Raw genomic sequence first — 25,577 nt, forward strand, 5'->3', positions numbered from 1 at the left:
GCAATCATTAAAAAATCTATAAAATATGGGAGACCGGTTAGGACAGCAATTGTGACTTGGAAACTGTGGCTTGTAAAACTGTGACATCTTGACCATGAAACATAATAATGTCTATTAACCCTTTCATTCCTAGAGACGACATTGGAATAAATAGAAACTTGATTGTAAGAACATTTTCTAAAATTTAAGAATATTACTTCATTGGGAAGTAATATTTCTTGAATTCTGATCTAAAATAAAGTTGATCTTTTTCCAAAAATTACAGAGAAACAAGAATTTTTGTTCAAAAATTTTGGCGGGAAAGTTTCTAGTCCTGAAAGGGTTAACTTCTATGCATCATAGCATGGATTTATTATTGAGAAGAGTAAATAGTTTAGTTTAGTTTAGTTTACTTTACTTTATTTCATTTCAGTAAAACAACAAGATCAACAGTACAGATATACAAATAAAAACTAGTACAAATTGTTGAATTACTTGGATAACCCACAAAGTTAAAGACTTATTTCCATTGGGGTCCATACGAGAGCCGTCATTATTTAAGGCCGGGGGGAGGGGGTGTCGTAGGATTTGGACAATCCAAAACTTCAGTACCCCCCCCCCCCCCACCATCCACCCACCCCAGTGTCTATGTTTACTTCAATTCAATATTAACAGCATATGTAACTTTTTTTCAGCTGTTCAGTTTTTAGCAGGTGGCATCAAATTGTAATTGCAATTATATTGAAGATAGAAGCCCTCAGGTAGAAAACGTCCAGAATAAACCTATGAAGACCTTCATTATTGGAGATTCAGTACTGAAGAATATAAAACCTAGGAGACAGTGTGTCTGAACTGCCAATCAGTACACAGTTGATAGACACTGAACAACCAATCAGTACACAGTTGATAGATACCTAACTACCAATATCAGTACACAGTTGATAGACACTGAACAACCAATCAGTACACAGTTGATAGATACCGAACTACCAATCAGTACAGTTGATAGACACTGAACAACCAATCAGTACACAGTTGAAAGACACTGAACAACCAATCAGTACACAGTTGATAGACACTGAACTACCAATCAGTACACAGTTGAAAGACACTGAACTACCAATCAGTACACAGTTGATAGACACCTAACTACCAATCAGTACACAGTTGAAAGACACTGAACTACCAATCAGTACACAGTTGATAGACACCTAACTACCAATCAGTACACAGTTGATAGACACTGAACAACCAATCAGTACACAGTTGAAAGACACTGAACTACCAATCAGTACACAGTTGATAGACACTGAACTACCAATCAGTACACAGTTGATAGACACTGAACAACCAATCAGTACACAGTTGATAGACACTGAACAACCAATCAGTACACAGTTGAAAGATACCTAACTACCAATCAGTACACAGTTGATAGACACTGAACAACCAATCAGTACACAGTTGATAGATACCTAACTACCAATCAGTACACAGTTGATAGACACTGAACTACCAATCAGTACACAGTTGATAGACACTGAACAACCAATCAGTACACAGTTGAAAGACACTGAACTACCAATCAGTACTCAGGTGAAAGACACTGAACAACCAATCAGTACACAGTTAATAGACACCTAACTACCAATCAGTACACAGTGGAAAGACACTGAACTACCAATCAGTACACAGTTGATAGACACTGAACAACCAATCAGTACACAGTTGAAAGACACTGAACTACCAATCAGTACACAGTTGAAAGACACCTAACTACCAATCAGTACACAGTTGATAGACACTGAACTACCAATCAGTACACAGTTGATAGACACTGAACAACCAATCAGTACACAGTTGATAGACACTGAACAACCAATCAGTACACAGTTGATAGTTACCTAACTAACAATCAGTACACAGTTGATAGACACCTAACTACCAATCAGTACACAGTTGAAAGACACTGAACAACCAATCAGTACACAGTTGATAGATACCTAACTACCAATATCAGTACACAATTGAAAGACACTGAACAACCAATCACCTAGTACACAGTTGATAGATACTGAACTACCAATCAGTACACAGTTGATAGACACTGAACAACCAATCAGTACACAGTTGAAAGACACTGAACTACCAATCAGTACACAGTTGAAAGACACTGAACAACCAATCAGTACACAGTTGAAAGACACTGAACTACCAATCAGTACACAGTTGAAAGACACTGAACTACCAATCAGTACACAGTTGAAAGACACCTAACTACCAATCAGTACACAGATGAAAGACACCTAACAACCAATCAGTACACAGTTGAAAGACACTGAACTACCAATCAGTACACAGTTGAAAGACACTGAACTACCAATCAGTACACAGTTGAAAGACACCTAACTATTAATCAGTACACAGTTGATAGACACCTAACTACCAATCAGTACACAGTTAATAGATACAGAACTACCAATCAGTACACAGTTGATAGACACTGAACAACCAATCAGTACACAGTTGAAAGACACTGAACTACCAATCAGTACACAGTTGAAAGACAGTGAACTACCAATCAGTACACAGTTGATAGACACCGAACTACCAATCAGTACACAGTTGATAGACACTGAACAACCAATCAGTACACAGTTGAAAGACACTGAACAACCAATCAGTACACAGTTGATAGACACCTAACTACCAATCAGTACACAGTTGATAGACACTGAACAACCAATCAGTACACAGTTGATAGACACCTAACTACCAATCAGTACACAGTTGATAGACACCTAACTACCAATCAGTACACAGTTGATAGACACTGAACAACCAATCAGTACACAGTTGATAGACACCTAACTACCAATCAGTACACAGTTGAAAGACACTGAACTACCAATCAGTACACAGTTGTCGATAGATACCTAACTACCAATCAGTACACAGTTGATAGACACTGAACAACCAATCAGTACACAGTTGATAGATACCTAACTACCAATATCAGTACACAGTTGATAGACACTGAACAACCAATCAGTACACAGTTGATAGATACCGAACTACCAATCAGTACAGTTGATAGACACTGAACAACCAATCAGTACACAGTTGAAAGACACTGAACAACCAATCAGTACACAGTTGATAGACACTGAACTACCAATCAGTACACAGTTGAAAGACACTGAACTACCAATCAGTACACAGTTGATAGACACCTAACTACCAATCAGTACACAGTTGAAAGACACTGAACTACCAATCAGTACACAGTTGATAGACACTGAACAACCAATCAGTACACAGTTGAAAGACACTGAACTACCAATCAGTACACAGTTGATAGACACTGAACAACCAATCAGTACACAGTTGATAGACACTGAACAACCAATCAGTACACAGTTGAAAGATACCTAACTACCAATCAGTACACAGTTGATAGACACTGAACAACCAATCAGTACACAGTTGATAGATACCTAACTACCAATCAGTACACAGTTGATAGACACTGAACTACCAATCAGTACACAGTTGATAGACACTGAACAACCAATCAGTACACAGTTGAAAGACACTGAACTACCAATCAGTACTCAGGTGAAAGACACTGAACAACCAATCAGTACACAGTTAATAGACACCTAACTACCAATCAGTACACAGTTGAAAGACACTGAACTACCAATCAGTACACAGTTGATAGACACTGAACAACCAATCAGTACACAGTTGAAAGACACTGAACTACCAATCAGTACACAGTTGAAAGACACCTAACTACCAATCAGTACACAGTTGATAGACACTGAACTACCAATCAGTACACAGTTGATAGACACTGAACAACCAATCAGTACACAGTTGATAGACACTGAACAACCAATCAGTACACAGTTGATAGTCACCTAACTACCAATCAGTACACAGTTGATAGACACCTAACTACCAATCAGTACACAGTTGAAAGACACTGAACAACCAATCAGTACACAGTTGATAGATACCTAACTACCAATATCAGTACACAGTTGAAAGACACTGAACAACCAATCAGCTAGTACACAGTTGATAGATACCGAACTACCAATCAGTACACAGTTGATAGACACTGAACAACCAATCAGTACACAGTTGAAAGACACTGAACTACCAATCAGTACACAGTTGAAAGACACTGAACAACCAATCAGTACACAGTTGAAAGACACTGAACTACCAATCAGTACACAGTTGAAAGACACTGAACTACCAATCAGTACACAGTTGAAAGACACCTAACTACCAATCAGTACACAGTTGAAAGACACCTAACAACCAATCAGTACACAGTTGAAAGACACTGAACTACCAATCAGTACACAGTTGAAAGACACTGAACTACCAATCAGTACACAGTTGAAAGACACCTAACTATTAATCAGTACACAGTTGATAGACACCTAACTACCAATCAGTACACAGTTAATAGATACAGAACTACCAATCAGTACACAGTTGATAGACACTGAACAACCAATCAGTACACAGTTGAAAGACACTGAACTACCAATCAGTACACAGTTGAAAGACAGTGAACTACCAATCAGTACACAGTTGATAGACACCGAACTACCAATCAGTACACAGTTGATAGACACTGAACAACCAATCAGTACACAGTTGAAAGACACTGAACAACCAATCAGTACACAGTTGATAGACACCTAACTACCAATCAGTACACAGTTGATAGACACTGAACAACCAATCAGTACACAGTTGATAGACACCTACCAATCAGTACACAGTTGATAGACACCTAACTACCAATCAGTACACAGTTGATAGACACTGAACAACCAATCAGTACACAGTTGATAGACACCTAACTACCAATCAGTACACAGTTGAAAGACACTGAACTACCAATCAGTACACAGTTGTCGATAGATACCTAACTACCAATCAGTACACAGTTGAAAGACACTGAACAACCAATCAGTACACAGTTGATAGTTACCGAACTACCAATCAGTACACAGTTGAAAGACACTGAACAACCAATCAGTACACAGTTGATAGACACTGAACAACCAATCAGTACACAGTTGATAGACACTGAACAACCAATCAGTACACAGTTGATAGACACTGAACTACCAATCAGTACACAGTTGATAGATACCTAACTACCAATCAGTACACAGTTGAAAGACACTGAACAACCAATCAGTACACAGTTGATAGATACCTAACTACCAATCAGTACACAGTTGATAGACACTGAACAACCAATCAGTACACAGTTGATAGACACCTAACTACCAATCAGTACACAGTTGATAGACACCTAACTACCAATCAGTACACAGTTGATAGACACCTAACTACCAATCAGTACACAGTTGATAGACACTTAACTACCAATCAGTACACAGTTGATAGACACCTAACTACCAATCAGTACACAGTTGATAGATACCTAACTACCAATCAGTACAGAGTTGATAGACACTGAGCAACCAATCAGTACACAGTTGATAGACACCTAACTACCAATCAGTACACAGTTGATAGACACCTAACTACCAATCAGTACACAGTTGATAGACACTGAACAACCAATCAGTACACAGTTGATAGACACCTAACTACCAATCAGTACACAGTTGAAAGACACTGAACAACCAATCAGTACACAGTTGAAAGACACCTAACTACCAATCAGTACACAGTTGATAGACACCTAACTACCAATCAGTACACAGTTGAAAGACACTGAACAACCAATCAGTACACAGTTGATAGACACTGAACAACCAATCAGTACACAGTTGAAAGACACTGAACTACCAATCAGTACACAGTTGAAAGACACTGAACTACCAATCAGTACACAGTTGATAGACACCTAACTACCAATCAGTACACAGTTGATAGACACTGAACAACCAATCAGTACACAGTTGATAGATATCGAACTACCAATCAGTACACAGTTGAAAGACACTGAACAACCAATCAGTACACAGTTGATAGACACCTAACTACCAATCAGTACACAGTTGATAGACACTGAACAACCAATCAGTACACAGTTGATAGACACCTAACTACCAATCAGTACAGAGTTGATAGACACTGAGCAACCAATCAGTACACAGTTGATAGACACCTAACTACCAATCAGTACACAGTTGATAGATACCTAACTACCAATATCAGTACACAGTTGAAAGACACCGAACAACCAATCAGCTAGTACACAGTTGATAGATACCGAACTACCAATCAGTACACAGTTGATAGACACTGAACAACCAATCAGTACACAGTTGAAAGACACTGAACTACCAATCAGTACACAGTTGAAAGACATTGAACAACCAATCAGTACACAGTTGAAAGACACTGAACTACCAATCAGTACACAGTTGAAAGACACTGAACTACCAATCAGTACACAGTTGAAAAGACACCTAACTACCAATCAGTACACAGTTGAAAGACACCTAACAACCAATCAGTACACAGTTGAAAGACACTGAACTACCAATCAGTACACAGTTGAAAGACACTGAACTACCAATCAGTACACAGTTGAAAGACACCTAACTATTAATCAGTACACAGTTGATAGACACCTAACTACCAATCAGTACACAGTTAATAGATACAGAACTACCAATCAGTACACAGTTGATAGACACTGAACAACCAATCAGTACACAGTTGAAAGACACTGAACTACCAATCAGTACACAGTTGAAAGACAGTGAACTACCAATCAGTACACAGTTGATAGACACCGAACTACCAATCAGTACACAGTTGATAGACACTGAACAACCAATCAGTACACAGTTGAAAGACACTGAACAACCAATCAGTACACAGTTGATAGACACCTAACTACCAATCAGTACACAGTTGATAGACACTGAACAACCAATCAGTACACAGTTGATAGACACCTAACTACCAATCAGTACACAGTTGATAGACACCTAACTACCAATCAGTACACAGTTGATAGACACTGAACAACCAATCAGTACACAGTTGATAGACACCTAACTACCAATCAGTACACAGTTGATAGACACCTAACTACCAATCAGTACACAGTTGATAGACACTGAACAACCAATCAGTACACAGTTGATAGACACCTAACTACCAATCAGTACACAGTTGAAAGACACTGAACTACCAATCAGTACACAGTTGTCGATAGATACCTAACTACCAATCAGTACACAGTTGAAAGACACTGAACAACCAATCAGTACACAGTTGATAGTTACCGAACTACCAATCAGTACACAGTTGAAAGACACTGAACAACCAATCAGTACACAGTTGATAGACACTGAACAACCAATCAGTACACAGTTGATAGACACTGAACAACCAATCAGTACACAGTTGATAGACACTGAACTACCAATCAGTACACAGTTGATAGATACCTAACTACCAATCAGTACACAGTTGAAAGACACTGAACAACCAATCAGTACACAGTTGATAGACACCTAACTACCAATCAGTACACAGTTGATAGACACTGAACAACCAATCAGTACACAGTTGATAGACACCTAACTACCAATCAGTACACAGTTGATAGACACCTAACTACCAATCAGTACACAGTTGATAGACACCTAACTACCAATCAGTACACAGTTGATAGACACCTAACTACCAATCAGTACACAGTTGATAGACACCTAACTACCAATCAGTACACAGTTGATAGATACCTAACTACCAATCAGTACAGAGTTGATAGACACTGAGCAACCAATCAGTACACAGTTGATAGACACCTAACTACCAATCAGTACACAGTTGATAGACACCTAACTACCAATCAGTACACAGTTGATAGACACTGAACAACCAATCAGTACACAGTTGATAGACACCTAACTACCAATCAGTACACAGTTGAAAGACACTGAACAACCAATCAGTACACAGTTGAAAGACACCTAACTACCAATCAGTACACAGTTGATAGACACCTAACTACCAATCAGTACACAGTTGAAAGACACTGAACAACCAATCAGTACACAGTTGATAGACACTGAACAACCAATCAGTACACAGTTGAAAGACACTGAACTACCAATCAGTACACAGTTGAAAGACACTGAACTACCAATCAGTACACAGTTGATAGACACCTAACTACCAATCAGTACACAGTTGATAGACACTGAACAACCAATCAGTACACAGTTGATAGATATCGAACTACCAATCAGTACACAGTTGAAAGACACTGAACAACCAATCAGTACACAGTTGATAGACACCTAACTACCACTCAGTACACAGTTGATAGACACTGAACAACCAATCAGTACACAGTTGATAGACACCTAACTACCAATCAGTACAGAGTTGATAGACACTGAGCAACCAATCAGTACACAGTTGATAGACACCTAACTACCAATCAGTACACAGTTGATAGACACCTAACTACCAATCAGTACACAGTTAATAGACACTGAACAACCAATCAGTACACAGTTGATAGACACCTAACTACCAATCAGTACACAGTTGAAAGACACTGAACAACCAATCAGTACACAGTTGAAAGACACCTAACTACCAATCAGTACACAGTTGATAGACACCTAACTACCAATCAGTACACAGTTGAAAGACACCTAACTACCAATCAGTACACAGTTGATAGACACCTAACTACCAATCAGTACACAGTTGATAGACACCTAACTACCAATCAGTACACAGTTGATAGACACCTAACTACCAATCAGTACACAGTTGATAAATACCTAACTACCAATCAGTACAGAGTTGATAGACACTGAGCAACCAATCAGTACACAGTTGATAGACACCTAACTACCAATCAGTACACAGTTGATAGACACCTAACTACCAATCAGTACACAGTTGATAGACACTGAACAACCAATCAGTACACAGTTGATAGACACCTAACTACCAATCAGTACACAGTTGAAAGACACTGAACAACCAATCAGTACACAGTTGAAAGACACCTAACTACCAATCAGTACACAGTTGATAGACACCTAACTACCAATCAGTACACAGTTGAAAGACACTGAACAACCAATCAGTACACAGTTGATAGACACTGAACAACCAATCAGTACACAGTTGAAAGACACTGAACTACCAATCAGTACACAGTTGAAAGACACTGAACTACCAATCAGTACACAGTTGATAGACACCTAACTACCAATCAGTACACAGTTGATAGACACTGAACAACCAATCAGTACACAGTTGATAGATATCGAACTACCAATCAGTACACAGTTGAAAGACACTGAACAACCAATCAGTACACAGTTGATAGACACCTAACTACCAATCAGTACACAGTTGATAGACACTGAACAACCAATCAGTACACAGTTGATAGACACTGAACAACCAATCAGTACACAGTTGATAGACACCTAACTACCAATCAGTACACAGTTGAAAGACACCTAACTACCAATCAGTACACAGTTGATAGACACCTAACTACCAATCAGTACAGAGTTGATAGACACTGAGCAACCAATCAGTACACAGTTGATAGACACCTAACTACCAATCAGTACACAGTTGATAGACACCTAACTACCAATCAGTACACAGTTAATAGACACTGAACAACCAATCAGTACACAGTTGATAGACACCTAACTACCAATCAGTACACAGTTGAAAGACACTGAACAACCAATCAGTACACAGTTGAAAGACACCTAACTACCAATCAGTACACAGTTGATAGACACCTAACTACCAATCAGTACACAGTTGAAAGACACCTAACTACCAATCAGTACACAGTTGATAGACACCTAACTACCAATCAGTACACAGTTGATAGACACCTAACTACCAATCAGTACACAGACTACATGCCTTCCCCAGACAGAGTTGACTTAACTGATTGTAGTGATTCAGATCAATAAACTGATTCAAGTTCAGAATGTACACCAATACCAGATAACATTATAGTGCCTGATAGTTCAGAGATAGGCAATGATATACAATTGACAACATCAACCAAGAGGGCTGCCATGAAGAAAAATATTGTTATTGGCCAAAATGCACAACAAGTTGCCAGTAAGAGACATGTTGATAGGGCAGCAACCAAGTCCTCACATTGTGTAAAAACAATTCAGAGTTCCAATATATCATCATCATCCAGCCCATCAAGAAAAAGAAAGCATATCAAAGTTTTAACTGCAAACAATGCTGGGAAAAAAAAGTGGGATAAACATCAGTACTGTGTTTATTGCCTAAAGGACTATGGAAAACTACCATGCCATTTGAAACAAAATCATAGCAATGAATCCGAAGTGTCTGATTCATTCAGTTTTCCTACAGGTAGCAAAGAATGAAGCCTTCTATTAAAGAAACTTTTGATCAAAGGTAATCACGCTCATAACCTCAGGGTATTGCAAGAGGCTGGGGGGGGGGGTCCTCATACCATGCAAACATCCAACACATGCAGTAAAGGTGGAAGACTATTTACCATGTGAATTTTGCTTGGGGTATTTTATCAGAGGTGATCTTTGAAAACACCAAAGGTCTTGTGATTTAAAACCTACAATATATGGATCATCAAAAAACAGAGCACAGGGAAGGTCAGTACATTTGTTACCAATTTGTCAAGCAGCAAATCAAGGTTTGATGGACAATGTGCTACCAAAGATGAACCAGGATGAAATTGCTAGAGTTGTATGAAGTGATCAACTGTGATATTGCAGCAAGTTGCAAGCTTATACAAGAAACAAGGAGCGGAACGTCACTACTATATCAGTCAAAAGCTATGAGAATTGGGTAAATTTGTCATCTCAATGAGAAAGATCAGTAAAGGAGAAGTGACATCTTTCACAGATTGTATTCATCCACACAAGTTTGATTTGCTTGTTGCAGCTGTACAAAGTCTAGCTGGATATGATACAATGGATTCCTCTTTTAAGATTCCTATTCTGGCCACAAAACTAGGAAACATTCCTCAGAAATGTGCAGCCATTTTACAAAGCAATGCCATTAAAACAGGAGATGATGGTCTTTTAACCAGAGCCAGACAGTTTCTGCGACTTTGCACCTTGAAGTGGTCTGAAGACATAAGTTGCAATGCGCAGAAAACAATCAATGAACGGAAAAGGAATAAGCCAATGTTGTTACCACTTGTAGATGATGTCAAAGCACACCACAGCCATATGGAGATAGTTGGTAAAATACTAAAGAGGAATTAAAGTTTAATCCAAATAACAAGAGTTGGTTGCAACTTTGCAGATGTACCCTCTCACAGCTAATCATGTTTAATAGACAGAGAAGTAGGAAAGTGGAGAGAATGACCATACATGACTATGACAATGTACATGGAGGGAATCCAAGTGGTGTTGTTGATTCATGCTTGTCAGAATTTGAGAAAGACTGAAGACTTGTTACAGTTTACTGTGAATATATTGTGGTTATCTGATTGCAAAATGATAATCCAGTTACAACTAGTATAGTGTACATGATGACAGACAAAACCCAGTTTTCGCTCAAGATTTAAACTGAACACTACACTACCTACAGATAATATTGACTACTAATTAACACATACAATATCTTTTTCATAATATAATTAACTGACAAATTTTTAGTGAATATATCTCTGGTTATTTGAAGAAAAAAGAAAATCCTAGATGTAGCTGGTACAGGCTTAATTATGCTTTTTATATCAAATTGACTGCCTCAAATTATGTACAATAGGTTATATTTACCACGCCCTTAGTTTCCAATATAGGAATTTAAAAGTATCATTGGTATGGGGTTTTCCAATTCTCTGATCAGCAAATGTGTTGCCCCTTCCCAGTTTGCAAGTCATGTGAGTAACAACGGACTCTTAACAATGCTATTAATTTAGGAGAGACAATCACACTTCATGAAAAGTTTCTGGAACCTAAATTATATTTTCAACACATATTTAGAAAGATTTGGCTGTAAAACATCAACAAGAACTTTTTATTGTAATTTAATTTCAGGCACATAAAAAAGAAAGAAGTGGCCAGATAATGAGAAGGCTGCTGCTTTACAACATTTCGCAGTAGATATCAGTCTCCAGAAAGTTCCAGGAAAATGAGAATGTCAAGAATGTAAACAAAAGTACCCTGTTCTAAGTCATAGGAAATGGACAGATATCAAATTTGTTTTGTTTATAACAAAATACAGAAGCAGAAAAATGATGATAGGAAGATTTGAAAAACTCATGGTGTAGTGTTAAGTTAGAGATCATTGTGACAGGTTCATAGTATTTGTTCTCGTTCTACAAGATTGCTTGTGTTTTAGTCACTGTAGTGTCACTAAAATTTTAAAAAATACCGCCAATGGCATTGTAGCACAACTGCAGTTTTCCAAAAACGTTTATCCATATGTTTGTCCTTGCTAACAATAGGTGTTCATTTGCTGAATGACTATCCAGATGCCTATTCAACCATGTTGCTATCTTTGCAATATACGTGATCATTTGGCTGTTGCTATGGGCGTGGTCATGTTGCTAGGCAAATTTGGATACATTTTTTGAATGATTACTCACTTTCCTACCAGATGATATTGTTTGACCAAAATATACTGCCATTTGGTTGTTGTTAAGGGATTGGTCATGATTGCTAAGGCCAATTGTGTCAAAATATTTTGAAGAAAATCTGTGGAATAACACTTCTAGAAACATTTCACCAAGTTTCAGTCTCATTGACCAAGTACTTTTTGAGATATACATATTTGACCAAAATTCACATGTTTACACTTAATTTGCATATTACTGAGGAGATCATTATATGCTTGATATTTCTTCATCTATACACCAACAGATGCATCCTTGTTAAATTTCAGCCCAATCCCCTCAATAGTTTTGGAATGATAGGTTTTTGACCAAAAAGACACATTTTTAGCCCTAATTTGTATATTACTAAGGGAATCATCATGTCATGAACAAACCTTAATTTACTCACCCCTAAGAATGTTTCCAAAAACTTTCAGGCCAATCTCCACGGTAGTTTTGAAGTTTAAGTTTTTTGACCAAAAACAATTTTTTTTTTTTACCTAAAACACACATCTCTGATGCTATCAATTTTCAAAATTCCCAACTAGACACCCAAAGTAACATGACCACCAAATATTAATTTAAAGCAATCGGTCCAGCAGTTTTTTACTTTAAGTTATTTACACACACACACACATCCCCCCCCCCCACACACACACACACACACACAGACAGACATGCCTAAAGCACTACTGAACCTTCAGCCCAGTTGTGCTAAACAGGTTTCCAAGCAACGTCAAACTGAGGTTAATCTTGATGCCTTTGACATTGAGATGTGAAGTAGTCCATAAAAGATTTAATGGTTTCATTTCATCAATAAAACAAGAATCTTTCATTTCTCGGCCGAGTCAAAGCATCTTTTAACACAATAAATCATGTTTTAAAAAAAAAAAAAAAAAACATCTCTGATGCTATCGTTTTCATTTGAGGAATTTTTCATCTAGACACCCTAAGTAGTGTCCCCACCAAATATCAAGCCGATCGGTTTGACGGTTTTTGACTTTGTCATTTACACACACACACACACACACGCACGCACGCACGCACGCACACACACACACACACACACACACACACACACACATTTCTCCATGGCGCTAGCACTACTGAACCTCAGTCAGTTGTGCTAAAAACAAAGACACAGCATCTCTGTCCTTTGGGATACTGATCATGTGTATTATAGTGATCTCATGACCAGAATTTTCACCATAATTTGAATGTCAGCCAAGATTACGTATAAGAGAACCGATCGTACATTTAAAATGTTGACATTCAATATGCACTATAAGGTATGACAATTTGATTTGTTTGTTGTAGATTGTCACACAATTGCTAATGCACATGGCTCAGTCAATGACATCTGTCAATTAATAACGGTGATTTGTCAATAGCACATCTATGACAAATTCCAAGTTACATATTCCGCCAACAAAATATCTCACATTATAGAATACTTGTTACTGTACTTCTGTTTCACTTTTGTTCTTTATTGTTTAAAGTAGGCAATATCTTTTGGACAAAAACATTATTTTTAACTGGATCACAAGTGTGTTTTGTTTTCATTTCAATGTCTTACCATGACATGTTTTATTTTGTTTCATTTTTAGCTTAATGTAGTTTAAAGTCTTTCCTTAGATGTGGTATCACCTAATGCATAGACTAAATTTGTAACGACTTGTCAGATATAACTATATATATAAATAATTTCATCGACTTGGGTAACACGTTTCACACAAAAAGTTGTAGTTTTCTATCAAAACTGATAATTGCAAACATTTTTAACGTTAGTGCCTGTTTAGCTATTGTTGTCAATATTCCATTGTAATCATCTTATCTTTATGTCAACCACTCTGCAATCAATGTTGTTTTGTAACTAAAATATTGTTTTATTATTAGCAATGAACTACTTATTGATACACTTACCAATGATTCATTTATAGGCAATGATCTGATTTATGTACTAAGTATACACTTACCCAATCTGATTCATCTTTATAATTGACATCATAACCATTATCCAAGTAGAATTTAACCTTCTCTATATCTCCACTCTTAACAGCATCAATGAGATCCTAATATAAAACAAACATATACAATGATTAGACTAATTTACACCAGTTTCACAAAATCATGTCAAAATTACATTAAAAATATGCTTACTGCAAACCCAGTGTTAAAGTGACCAAATTAATGAGGATTAGGTATTTATTTTGAATTTTTAATTTATACAACAACTTTACCGTATTTTCTAATTGAAAAAAAAAATAATGTGAAATAATATCTACCAATTCCTTGTTTGTAACTCTGTAAATTGAAAATCAATAAAATATGTCTAAAATGTTTGTTATTATGCAAAAAAATAACAAAGTGTTTACACTTTTTTCATCTTTTTTCATCTTTTTGTAATCAAATGAGTTACAAACAAGGTTTTGGTATTTATAATATGTTATTTCACATTATTTGTTAAATTAGGAAAACACAGTAAAGTTGTATTATAAATTAAAAATCCAAAATAAATACCTAATTCTCATCCATATGGCCACTTTAATAATATCTTAATATTTCCTTTTAGACAACATTTAAATATATATATCAAAAATATACATAAGGTAGCTGCCTATTTTATCATTCACACAAATGATATTATGTAATATTATATGATTAATATGTCATTTATATCAATCTATTTTAATTAATATCAATCCATATAAAACAAACTTTTTTGTCACTTCAATTCAAACATATGATTATTGTAAAACACAGGTAGGGTTGATTTGAACAGTTTGATTTGAGATCAATATCATTTTGTCAAATCAGAACAAACTGGAAAGACTTTACGTAATGGTATGATACAAATCATTAGATTAGCTTTGTAGATCAAATGATTTATAAAGGTTATAAGACACAAATAGTTCAAAGTTGTTTTAGCATTAAGTTTTCAATCTGTCAAAATCTAGTTAAAGCTGGCCACTAGGTGGCGGTATGGTCAGCAGATTAGTCAGCTGTAACAATGAATATCATTCTGATGAGGATCGTCTACAAGACAGATCAAAAGCTCAATGCTAAAAACATTTTGAACTGCTTGTGCGTTATATCATTATGTAATACATTCACAATGCTAAAACATGTAACATTAAAAAGCTATATTGATGATGGACAACTGATATATACTCTGTGTAAATTAGAATATTAACACATGTATCTGTGTTATGGTTTCTAAGAATTACTAGACTGTGAGATATGACATGACGTTCCGCCCTCACTGGCCTCTGATGTGTGAGGGCGCCCCATCTAGGTGTACCTTACAGACTAAAGAATTACATGATTATACATATTTACAAAGTTTGAGGAAATTTAAATCTGACCATGTCATCAGATACATTTATATATTTACAAGATATGTATTCATGTATGACGTCATTGTACTACACCAAACCATTTCACAGCTACAGACTTTATTGTTTCAGGGTTGGGGATGTAGCTGCCTGCTGGGGGTGTAGCTGCCTGCTGGGGCAGGGGGTGTAGTTGCCTGGGGTGTAGCTGCCTGCTGGGGGGGGGGGGGGGGGGTTGTAGCTGCCTGCTGGTGGGTTGTAGCTGCCTGCTGGGTGGTGTTGCTGCCTGCTGGGGGGTGTAGCTGCCTGCTGGGAGGGGGGAGTAGCTCCCTCAATGGCAAGGGGCTACAGACTTTAAATGGATAGATGTACTTAAATAAATTAGTGACAATGGCATTATAGCACAAATCTATAATAATCACATCCTCAAAGAGCTTTACAATTATTACTCCATGGCACAGACCTATAGTGGCACAATGGCCCTTTACTTCCTCAACTCCCTGGGGAGCATACAATCAGCCTCTATAAGTGCATGGGATTAAAGCATTCACATTCATTTCAACATCTATCCTACCATGTCCCCAATTAATACAGCTAGGTTAACCAAAGCGCAATTGTGGTTCAAATCTTACCCAAGAATTTTAGTCATTCAGAAACAAATGCCAGCAACGGGCTCAACCCTGCAACCTGCAGATTCCTAGCCAGCCACTCTAAACATTCAACCATCATGACTCTACAACCTGCAACCTGCAGATTCCTAGCCAGCCACTCTAAACATTCAACCATCATGACTCTACAACCTGCAACCTGCAGATTTCTAGCCAGCCACTCTAAACATTCAACCATCATGACAGCACATCTATCCACTTGCCTTATACCAATGATGTTATTGTAAAATACATATATATATATATCGCTAGTTCATTGTTGCTATGAGTATAGTCTACATTGTAGTAGCTTTAGCATATACGTGTTCACCTGCCAAATGTTTAATTTGCCTACACAACCCTTTTGTTACATTCCCAACATACGCCATCAATTGGAGGTTGCTTATGGGTGAGGTATCAATATTTTGGCATGTGAGTTCACTTTTGGATATTTAAATAACAGGCCTAGGTTGCCAAGCAACCTTAAACAGATGTTAATCTTTACGCCATTGACACTGACATGTGAAGTAGCCCATAAAAGATTTAATGATTTCATTACATCAATAAAACAAGAATCTTACATTTCCAGGTTGAAGTCAAAGCATTTTGTAATACAACAAATCACATTTTCAAACGTAAAATACACATTTCTGATGCGATCATTTTCATTTGAACAATTTCCCAATTAGACAATCGAAGTAACATGACCACCAAATATTAAAGCAATTGGTCTAGCAGTTTTTTACTTTAAGTTGTTTACACACACACACACTCACACACACACACTCACACACACACACACACACACACACACACACACACACACACACAAATACACACACACAGAGAGACAGACACTTAGCGATCCCTACAGCACTACTGAACCTTATCAATTCAGTTGTACTAAAAATGAGTTAAAGGGGAACACCACTCAGTGAAATAATTGTATTTCCTGAGAGTTTTTTGGTTTTAGATGACAATTTGTATAGTCACGATGACTCTTGGTTCCTTTTTAGTCTTCAATGGACAAACTAATAATATTGGTGTGCATCCTAAGTTCAACGGCAAGAGGCTGGGTAACCAAGCCTACAGACTTTAAATGGATAGATGTATTTAAATAAATTGGTGACAATGGCATTATAGCACAATGGCGTTATAGCATATAATCCATTGCAGCCTCTATTAGTGCATGGGATTAAAGCATTCACATTCATTTCAACATCTATCCTACCAGGTCCCCAATTAATACAGCTAGGTTAACCAAAGCGCAATTGTGGTTCAAATCTTACCCAAGAACTTTAGTCATTCAGAAACAAATGCCAGCAACGGGCTCAACCCTACAACCTGCAGATTCCTAGCCAGCCACTCTAAACATTCAACCATCATGACCCTACAACCTGCAACCTGCAGATTTCTAGCCAGCCACTCTAAACATTCAACCATCATGACTCTACAACCTGCAACCTGCAGATTTCTAGCCAGCCACTCTAAACATTCAACCATCATGACTCTACAACCTGCAACCTGCAGATTCCTAGCCAGCCACTCTAAACATTCAACCATCATGACAGCACATCTATCCACTTGCCTTTTACCAATGATGTTATTGTACAATATATATATATCACTAATTCATTGTTGCTATGAGTATAGTCTACATTGTAGTAGCTTTAGCATATATGTGTTCACCTGCCAAATGTTTAATTTGCCTACACAACCCTGTTGTTATATTCCCCACATACGCCATCAATTGGAGGTTGCTGTGGGTGAGGTATCAATATTTTAGCATGTGAGTTCACTTTTGGATATTAACAGACCTGTGTTGCCAAGCAACCTTAAACAGATGTTAATCTTTACGCCATTGACATTGATGTGTGAAGTAGAGCCCATAAAAGATTTAATGATTTCATTACATCAATAAAACAAGAATCTTACATTTCCAGGCTGAAGTCAAAGCATTTTGTAATACAACAAATCACATTTCCAAATGTAAAATTTCTGATGCGATCATTTTCATTTGAACAATTTCCTAACTAGTCAACCGAAGTAACATGACCACCAAATATCAAAGCAATTGGTCTAGCAGTTTTTTACTTTCAGTTGTTCACACACACACACACACACACACACACATTCTCACTCACACACACACACATCCACACATCCTCACTCACACACACACATACACACACACACACACACACACACACACACACAGATACTTAGCAATCCCTACAGCCCTACTGAACTTTATCAATTCAGTTGTGCTAAAAATGAGTTAAAGGGGAACACCACTCAGTGAAATAATGGTATTTCCTGAGAGTTTTTTGGTTTTAGATGACAATTTGTATAGTCATGATGACTCTTGGTTCCTTTTAAGTCTTCAATGGGCAAACTAATAATATTGGTGTGCATCCAAAGTTCACAAAAATACATTCATTTCTCCAGTAACACCACTTTTCTGGATTGGAACCGTTAAAGGGGCATGGTCTGAAACGTCTATCTTTTTTCTTTCTTTAATTTTTTTTTTTTTTTTTTTTTTTTTTTTTTTTTTTTTTTTTGGGGGGGGGGGTTATTTTTTGTTACCTGTATGTACCACTGACTGTAACTTGTTTAATGGTCAGTAATTTATATGCAAAGCCTATACCCTGTTATCTAATGTATTCTATACTAAGGAATACCATAATATTCTTTTATACTTACAGTATCACAGTAGTTTATAGAGTGAGAATTTTGCAAGCAACTACCAGTCATTACACAAATAGCAGTGAATGGCTGTTTATTTGACGAATCAAAATTGTGTATTCTCCTACCTCTTATTATGTTGTGACTCACATTTATACAATTACCGATAGTTGATTGCATACTTTTCAGGATGAATGTCATTATATCAAATGACAGTTCCAAAAAATAATTCCAGTTGTAGCTAGTTTAGCTTTAATAATTTATCAACTTTTGTAGAACAGTCTATGACAACTTGCTGCTTACACTTGATTCTAGGCAGTCAGAAGTACAGAGCTCAGGTTAGACTAATGAGGTTACAACAAGCAATTTTGAAAACACCAACTTTTGAGGTGCTTTTCTCACAAATGTTTAGCCACAGAATCAAGGCAAATAAGGATTGTGTATTTTGGTTATATCCCATAACCAAACTTCAAAATCCCAAATTGCCCGGATTCTAGGCCAACAAATATATGACGATATCGTATCTGGAGTATCCAGCTTTCAGTACAGGTATTACAAAATTGGCCATAAAGATGAACTCAGTGGTACCTTAACAGAGATAGTATTACAAACATTGATTGGTGGAATGAGTGTTGTATGTCAATTGGCCATAAATATAAACTCAATGATACCTTGACAAAGATAGTATTACAAACACTGATTGGTTAAACAAGTGTTGTGTAGTCAATCACCTGACAAGTAAACTGGGTACTGTACTTGTAATTCTATACTGATAAACCTGAAATGTCATATTTAAATTTTGTCATCTAATCTGATTTGTCACCTTTAATTCAGGCTGGGGATATTAAAGGGGAATACCACTCCAGGAAATGAAGACATTTATGTAAACTTTGAGTTGTAGTTAGACATTGTATGAGTTTACATCACTTACATTACACATAATTAACTAAAATTAAAAAGTAAAAATTATTGACTATCTATTGTTTATTGGTAGCCCTTATTAACACACATGATTTGTCTCATTGTAAACCTAAAAAAAATCTTGATTTTTCATTCACTTTGGTGTTCAATGTCAAAAACCTGTGGATTAATGATCTGCAAATATTATCTAATATGTAAATATTTGGACACAAAGTCTTGGTTTTTAGTGGTCATGTATATGGTAAACATATGGTAATTTGATATATCTGTATGATATGCAAACAGTGAAAGTATCATATTACATGATTACATGTGTCTAAACTGACCAAGTATGACCTGGTATAACCATATATCTTTCAAATCAAAATGAAACTGATCCCAAAAATATGCAAATCTGTCACATGACGTCATTAAATATTCAAAATTGCTTTCGATACACCAAAATCATAGCATTCTTGCTATTTTATCAGTATTTTACAAGTTTTGCTCAAATTTCATGTAAAAATCCTGGTTTTCTTGGGGCAAACGGTCAAATGTACATACTATCACAGAATGGGTGTGTGACTCCCTAGCTTACTCATATCTGATAGCTGGCCCCTCAGTAAAGGCTTCAAACTTTGAGTTATGTTAACCTGTTATAACTAACTTGGAGTTTAATACCTCATCGTGTGGATAATTCTCGTCAACCAGTGCTCAAAGAGTCAACAGACATGAATTGTCTCATGGCCTATCCTCATAAATATGGAATGGTTGAACATTGCGTGCTCATTAGTATTGATCACATGTACATATACACATTTTAGACCAAAACCAGTCCCTTGGGAGAAATTTTGGTCTCATAATTTTTAAATGTTTTTGAATTTGTTATCCTTTTCCAAATTTGAAGGAAAATGTGGTCAACTTTCTTTTTTATTTTTCCAAGATTAAGTGATGTAAAATCTTAAATTGACTGACTACAACTCAAAGTTTACATAAATTTCTACATTTCCTGGAGTGGCATTCCCCTTTTAAGTACACAATACATGGAAAAAAATTATTTACTTTTTTAGTTTATTTCATATTGTTGAACTGGAAAAATACAGATATTAATCTTTATAAATAGATATTTCAATACACTACATCTCCCAAAGAAATTTGTATAAGACTTGTTTTGATTATTTGGCTGTTTCTATGGGCGTGGTCTTGTTGCTAGGCACATTTGCATACATGTTTAAATGTTTATTCATTTGTCTTTCAATTCCTGACCCACCAAATATCATGGCAATCGGTTCAGCGGTTTTTAACTTATATAAGTTGTTTACACTCACATCCACACAGACGGACAGACAGACAGACAGACAGACAGACAGATGCCAAGCGATCCCTATAGAACTACTGAACCTCAGTTCAGTTGTGCTAAAAACTAGACACAATCAATGTTGCTGGAGTTTTTATAGTTCATTTTAAACTCAGATAAAATTAAGAATGTGATATTAGTGATATGGATTTTAGACTATCTAGGATAAGTTTATCAGACTGCCATGCCTCCATCTTGTGAGAAATTATCACATTGAAGGTGTAGTCCAGTGTCCATCAGTTACACCTTCATTTCTGTACAGTGGCATAATAATTAAACCAAAGACCATCCCTAGTTTTACTTAAATCCACATAAACATTCTCACACCATAGTTAATATAACTAATAAACCTGTTTACAGATAAAGAGCCAAGCTACACCCTGAGACCATTTGTGGTAGTTATATCTTTATATGATATATGTTATTCTTCTCAAAAATAAGATTCATGGTAAATAATACAAGTACTGTGAATGGCACCACACACAATTACATTTTTGTCAGTTACTAACAGTATGCTGAGTGTGGGTACATGTAGTTAAAGAGTTTAGGATTTTCAAAATCCAAACTGTGATACATAGTAATCATTCTACTGAAAACAATGGTTTTAGAATTTGTAACAGAGAGAGTGGTGATAGCATAGCAGTAAATATCAATATTAATGTCTTGATATTGGGTTATATGCCTTCAATGCAAGGATATAATCAACACTATGCGTAGCGGAGTGCTGATTGTATCTTTACACCAAAGGCATATAACAAAAGATCCAAGCTCTAATATTTGTATTACATGTCTCTAAAGATATTAGGTTCATATGATAAATTTCATGTCAGAAACATTAAAAAAAGAATACAACTTGAATATTTGTCAATGTAACATGTGGTGTTTGAATATATGATGCATTAATAAATTACAGTATAGACTAAACTAAAATCAAACTACAACTCTTTTTGTATATCAACCTGGAACTATTTCGGCAAAGTGCAATAAAGTTCATATTTGTTGAGAAAGATATACTGCTAGATGGAAATTCTGCTGTAAAAACTACTTACAGGTTACACTACTGAATGACATCACAACTATATCTATATGTACTATTACGGCAACAGTTTGTAACTTAGTAAAGTAAAGTTATCTTGTCTGTAGAGCGTGGTGTAATCTCCTGCATCCATCACAATATGACTGGATAAATACAGTTAATCATAAAAAGTGAAACAACATCATTTTACATGTATGTATGTATATATGTATGTATGTGTGTGTGTGTGTATGTATGTATGTGTGTATGGATGTATAGATGGATATATGTATATATATATATATATATATGTGTGTATGTATGTATGTGTGTGTGTGTATGTATGTATGTGTGTATGTATGTATGTGTGTGTGTATGTATGTATGTGTGTATGGATGTATGGATGGATATATGTATATATATATATATATATATGTGTGTGTGTGTGTGTGTGTGTGTGTGTGTGTGTGTTTGTGTGTGTGTGTGTGTATATCTATCTATAGAACCCTAAAAGAATAAAAGTAGCGCCAATGGCATTGTAGGACAACTGTATTTGGCTGTTGCTATGGCGTGGTCTTGTTGCTAGGCATATTTGCATACATTTGTTTATCTTTATTCTCATACCTACCCATCCACATTCTTTGTAATATGCATCATCATTTCAGTGTTGTCAACAATAACTGTAGAATAACCCTCCATCCCCTCCATCCCCACCGTTCACCATACAGTTTCAAGATATAAGTTTTTGACCCAAATTGAGATTTTACACCTAATTTGCATATCACTGATGGGATCATCATGTTGTGAATACACTTTCATCTACACATCCCCTGATGCATCCCCATTAACTTTCAGCTGAATCTGCTAACTAGTTTGGAAGTATAGATATCGAAGTAAAGAAGTATATAGGCATTAATATTGCATGTATAGTAAAGTCAACGGTATGTTAGAGAAATTTAGGTGGTCATACTTAGTGTATAAAATAGAAACTGGAATCTGATGAGATGTGGTGATTTGTAGTGTCAATGACATGTAGTGTCCAAAATAGAAAGTGTATTAATCCATTCTGACAAGTTCAAACTGACAAGTAGAATAATTTAGATTAACTTCTTTTATAAACTATCTATGAAGATTACCATAACAAAACATTGAATTTCACCTTTGTCCCAAAGTGCAATATACATGTACAATGTAAGTGAAGCATTAATTGTGAAACAGCCAAGCATTTATATGACATGTTCTGTAACTAGTGTGGTAGCTAAATATTAAATATATGTATATGTATACGTATAGTTATGTTTGACCTCTTACGTCAAGTAATATTAAAGAACTGATGCAAGAAACAGGGACAAAAACAAATATTTACATGTACCATATTTCAGACAAGGCTATATGTCATTGTAGACAGGGATTTTTTTATTTCATCACCATCCAAAACACGGTGACCCCCCCCCCCATCCACAATTTTCAAAACAGCATGACCCCCCTGCCAATTTCAAAGACAGGGTGACTCCCCCCCCCCCACCAATCCACCCCCACCCCCATCCCCCGGCCGAAGAAACTGACCGATCCCTTACTTATTTACCCTGCAACTACCTCAATACCTACTAAGTATTTTACATCATCAAGTAGCGATAATTTTAAGCTGCACTTTATGACTACTCAATCCAAAAACAACAAAATCATGTGATAAATTTTCATTGGCCCTTTTCAAAATGATTGCATTCCTGCTACACGCTTATTCATAGTAAATCCTTTCATGTCGTGTTCAGACATTCACACTCTCCTACAAATTGTGAAATGCAGAGGATATCGAGAACGATATACATGTATGTGAAACATCACACAAGTAAAGTTACACAATAAACAGTCGTGTCCTGCTTTGACCCCAGATGACCCAGTTTCACGTGACTGGTGATTTACTGACCTAACGAGGTGAGGTTAGACATGTTACGTGTGAATGACAATAATAAGTGCAATGCCAAGTACGTCTGATATTATGGGATACTAAGGTACAAATCTTACTCCCCTGAAATGTAGCTAAGTCCATCTAGGCCATTGTAAGTACTACGGGTACAAGTCCACTGCATTCGATCACGCCATGACTACTAGTATTAAATGTACCAGTACACGTTGGAGATATCTCTCCCCAACGTTCATGGTCTAACGTTACGCTAATATTCTCCTAGATACGTTGTATTGTGTGCCGCGTATATTTTGCACACTTACTTTATTAGCATAAAAGGAATGGACGGTACAAACTGTCTGTATAAGTTTTAGAAGTTGAACAAAGTTGTACACGAGTTGCCGCTCTCAGCGCCATTCACAACAAACCTGCAGTGTGTGTTTATAGTTATACATAATACAAATCGTAACATCATAAAGACACTTACCCATGGCCTCTTTTCTTGACTGAGTTCCATATTTACCACTTCACCCTGACCCTGTTCAAAACGCAGTAAATCTTACAAACTTGAAGACGACCACACAGGCTACCATCATCACACCGGGTCCTTGGAAATTAGGTCAACTGTTTAACCCGGAAATATTGTTGTGGACACGTGATCGGCAAACGCGTACGTTATACCATGGGGAAGACAGTGTGTACTATTACCCAATGAGTAGTACATGTCTGGATCGGTGATGTCATATCTTTTTAGTCAGCCGGTCAGAGGTTACGCGCGTTTGTTCTTATATCATCACTCCACCGACAGTCTGGACATTCGTCTGCGCAGCCTGTCTGCGCATATCTATCGTGCATTAACGTTGAAATCCTACTTCGGTCTAAATATTCATAGAATTTGATGCTTTTATAGAGTTTGAATTTTTAAATACAACATAACAAACATTATTATGAGTAAGGCTCTCTGAGAATCCCTCAAAATTATGAGTTGGTTTGTGTAGGGAAACTATACGTCCCCGGATCGGTAATACTTGATCCTTTTTGTTAAACATTTCATAAAACGAACTTTAGGGGTCTCTTCATCAGTCACAGTTGTTGTGATAAATAATCATTCCCATATTTATTTGCCCAAAG

General features: G+C 36.5%; 1 protein-coding gene across 2 annotated transcripts in view; it reads right to left on the bottom strand.

The window, feature by feature from the left end:
* LOC144453241 (putative palmitoyltransferase ZDHHC13) overlaps positions 1-25,191 on the bottom strand; it is a 194,533-nt gene extending 169,342 nt beyond the window's left edge. For both annotated transcript variants that reach the window (XM_078144511.1, XM_078144512.1), the window contains exons 1-2: positions 24,934-25,191; positions 14,581-14,676 (exon numbers count right to left, since the gene is read on the bottom strand). In XM_078144511.1, the coding sequence (XP_078000637.1) occupies positions 14,581-14,676; positions 24,934-24,963 (126 nt within the window). In that variant the 5' untranslated portion in view covers positions 24,964-25,191. The remainder of the gene's footprint in view (positions 1-14,580; positions 14,677-24,933) is intronic.
* Between the last annotated feature and the right edge of the window lie 386 nt (positions 25,192-25,577).

Source organism: Glandiceps talaboti (genome assembly GCF_964340395.1).
Source record: "Glandiceps talaboti chromosome 19 unlocalized genomic scaffold, keGlaTala1.1 keGlaTala1_19_unloc_1, whole genome shotgun sequence".
NCBI lineage: Eukaryota > Metazoa > Hemichordata > Enteropneusta > Spengelidae > Glandiceps > Glandiceps talaboti.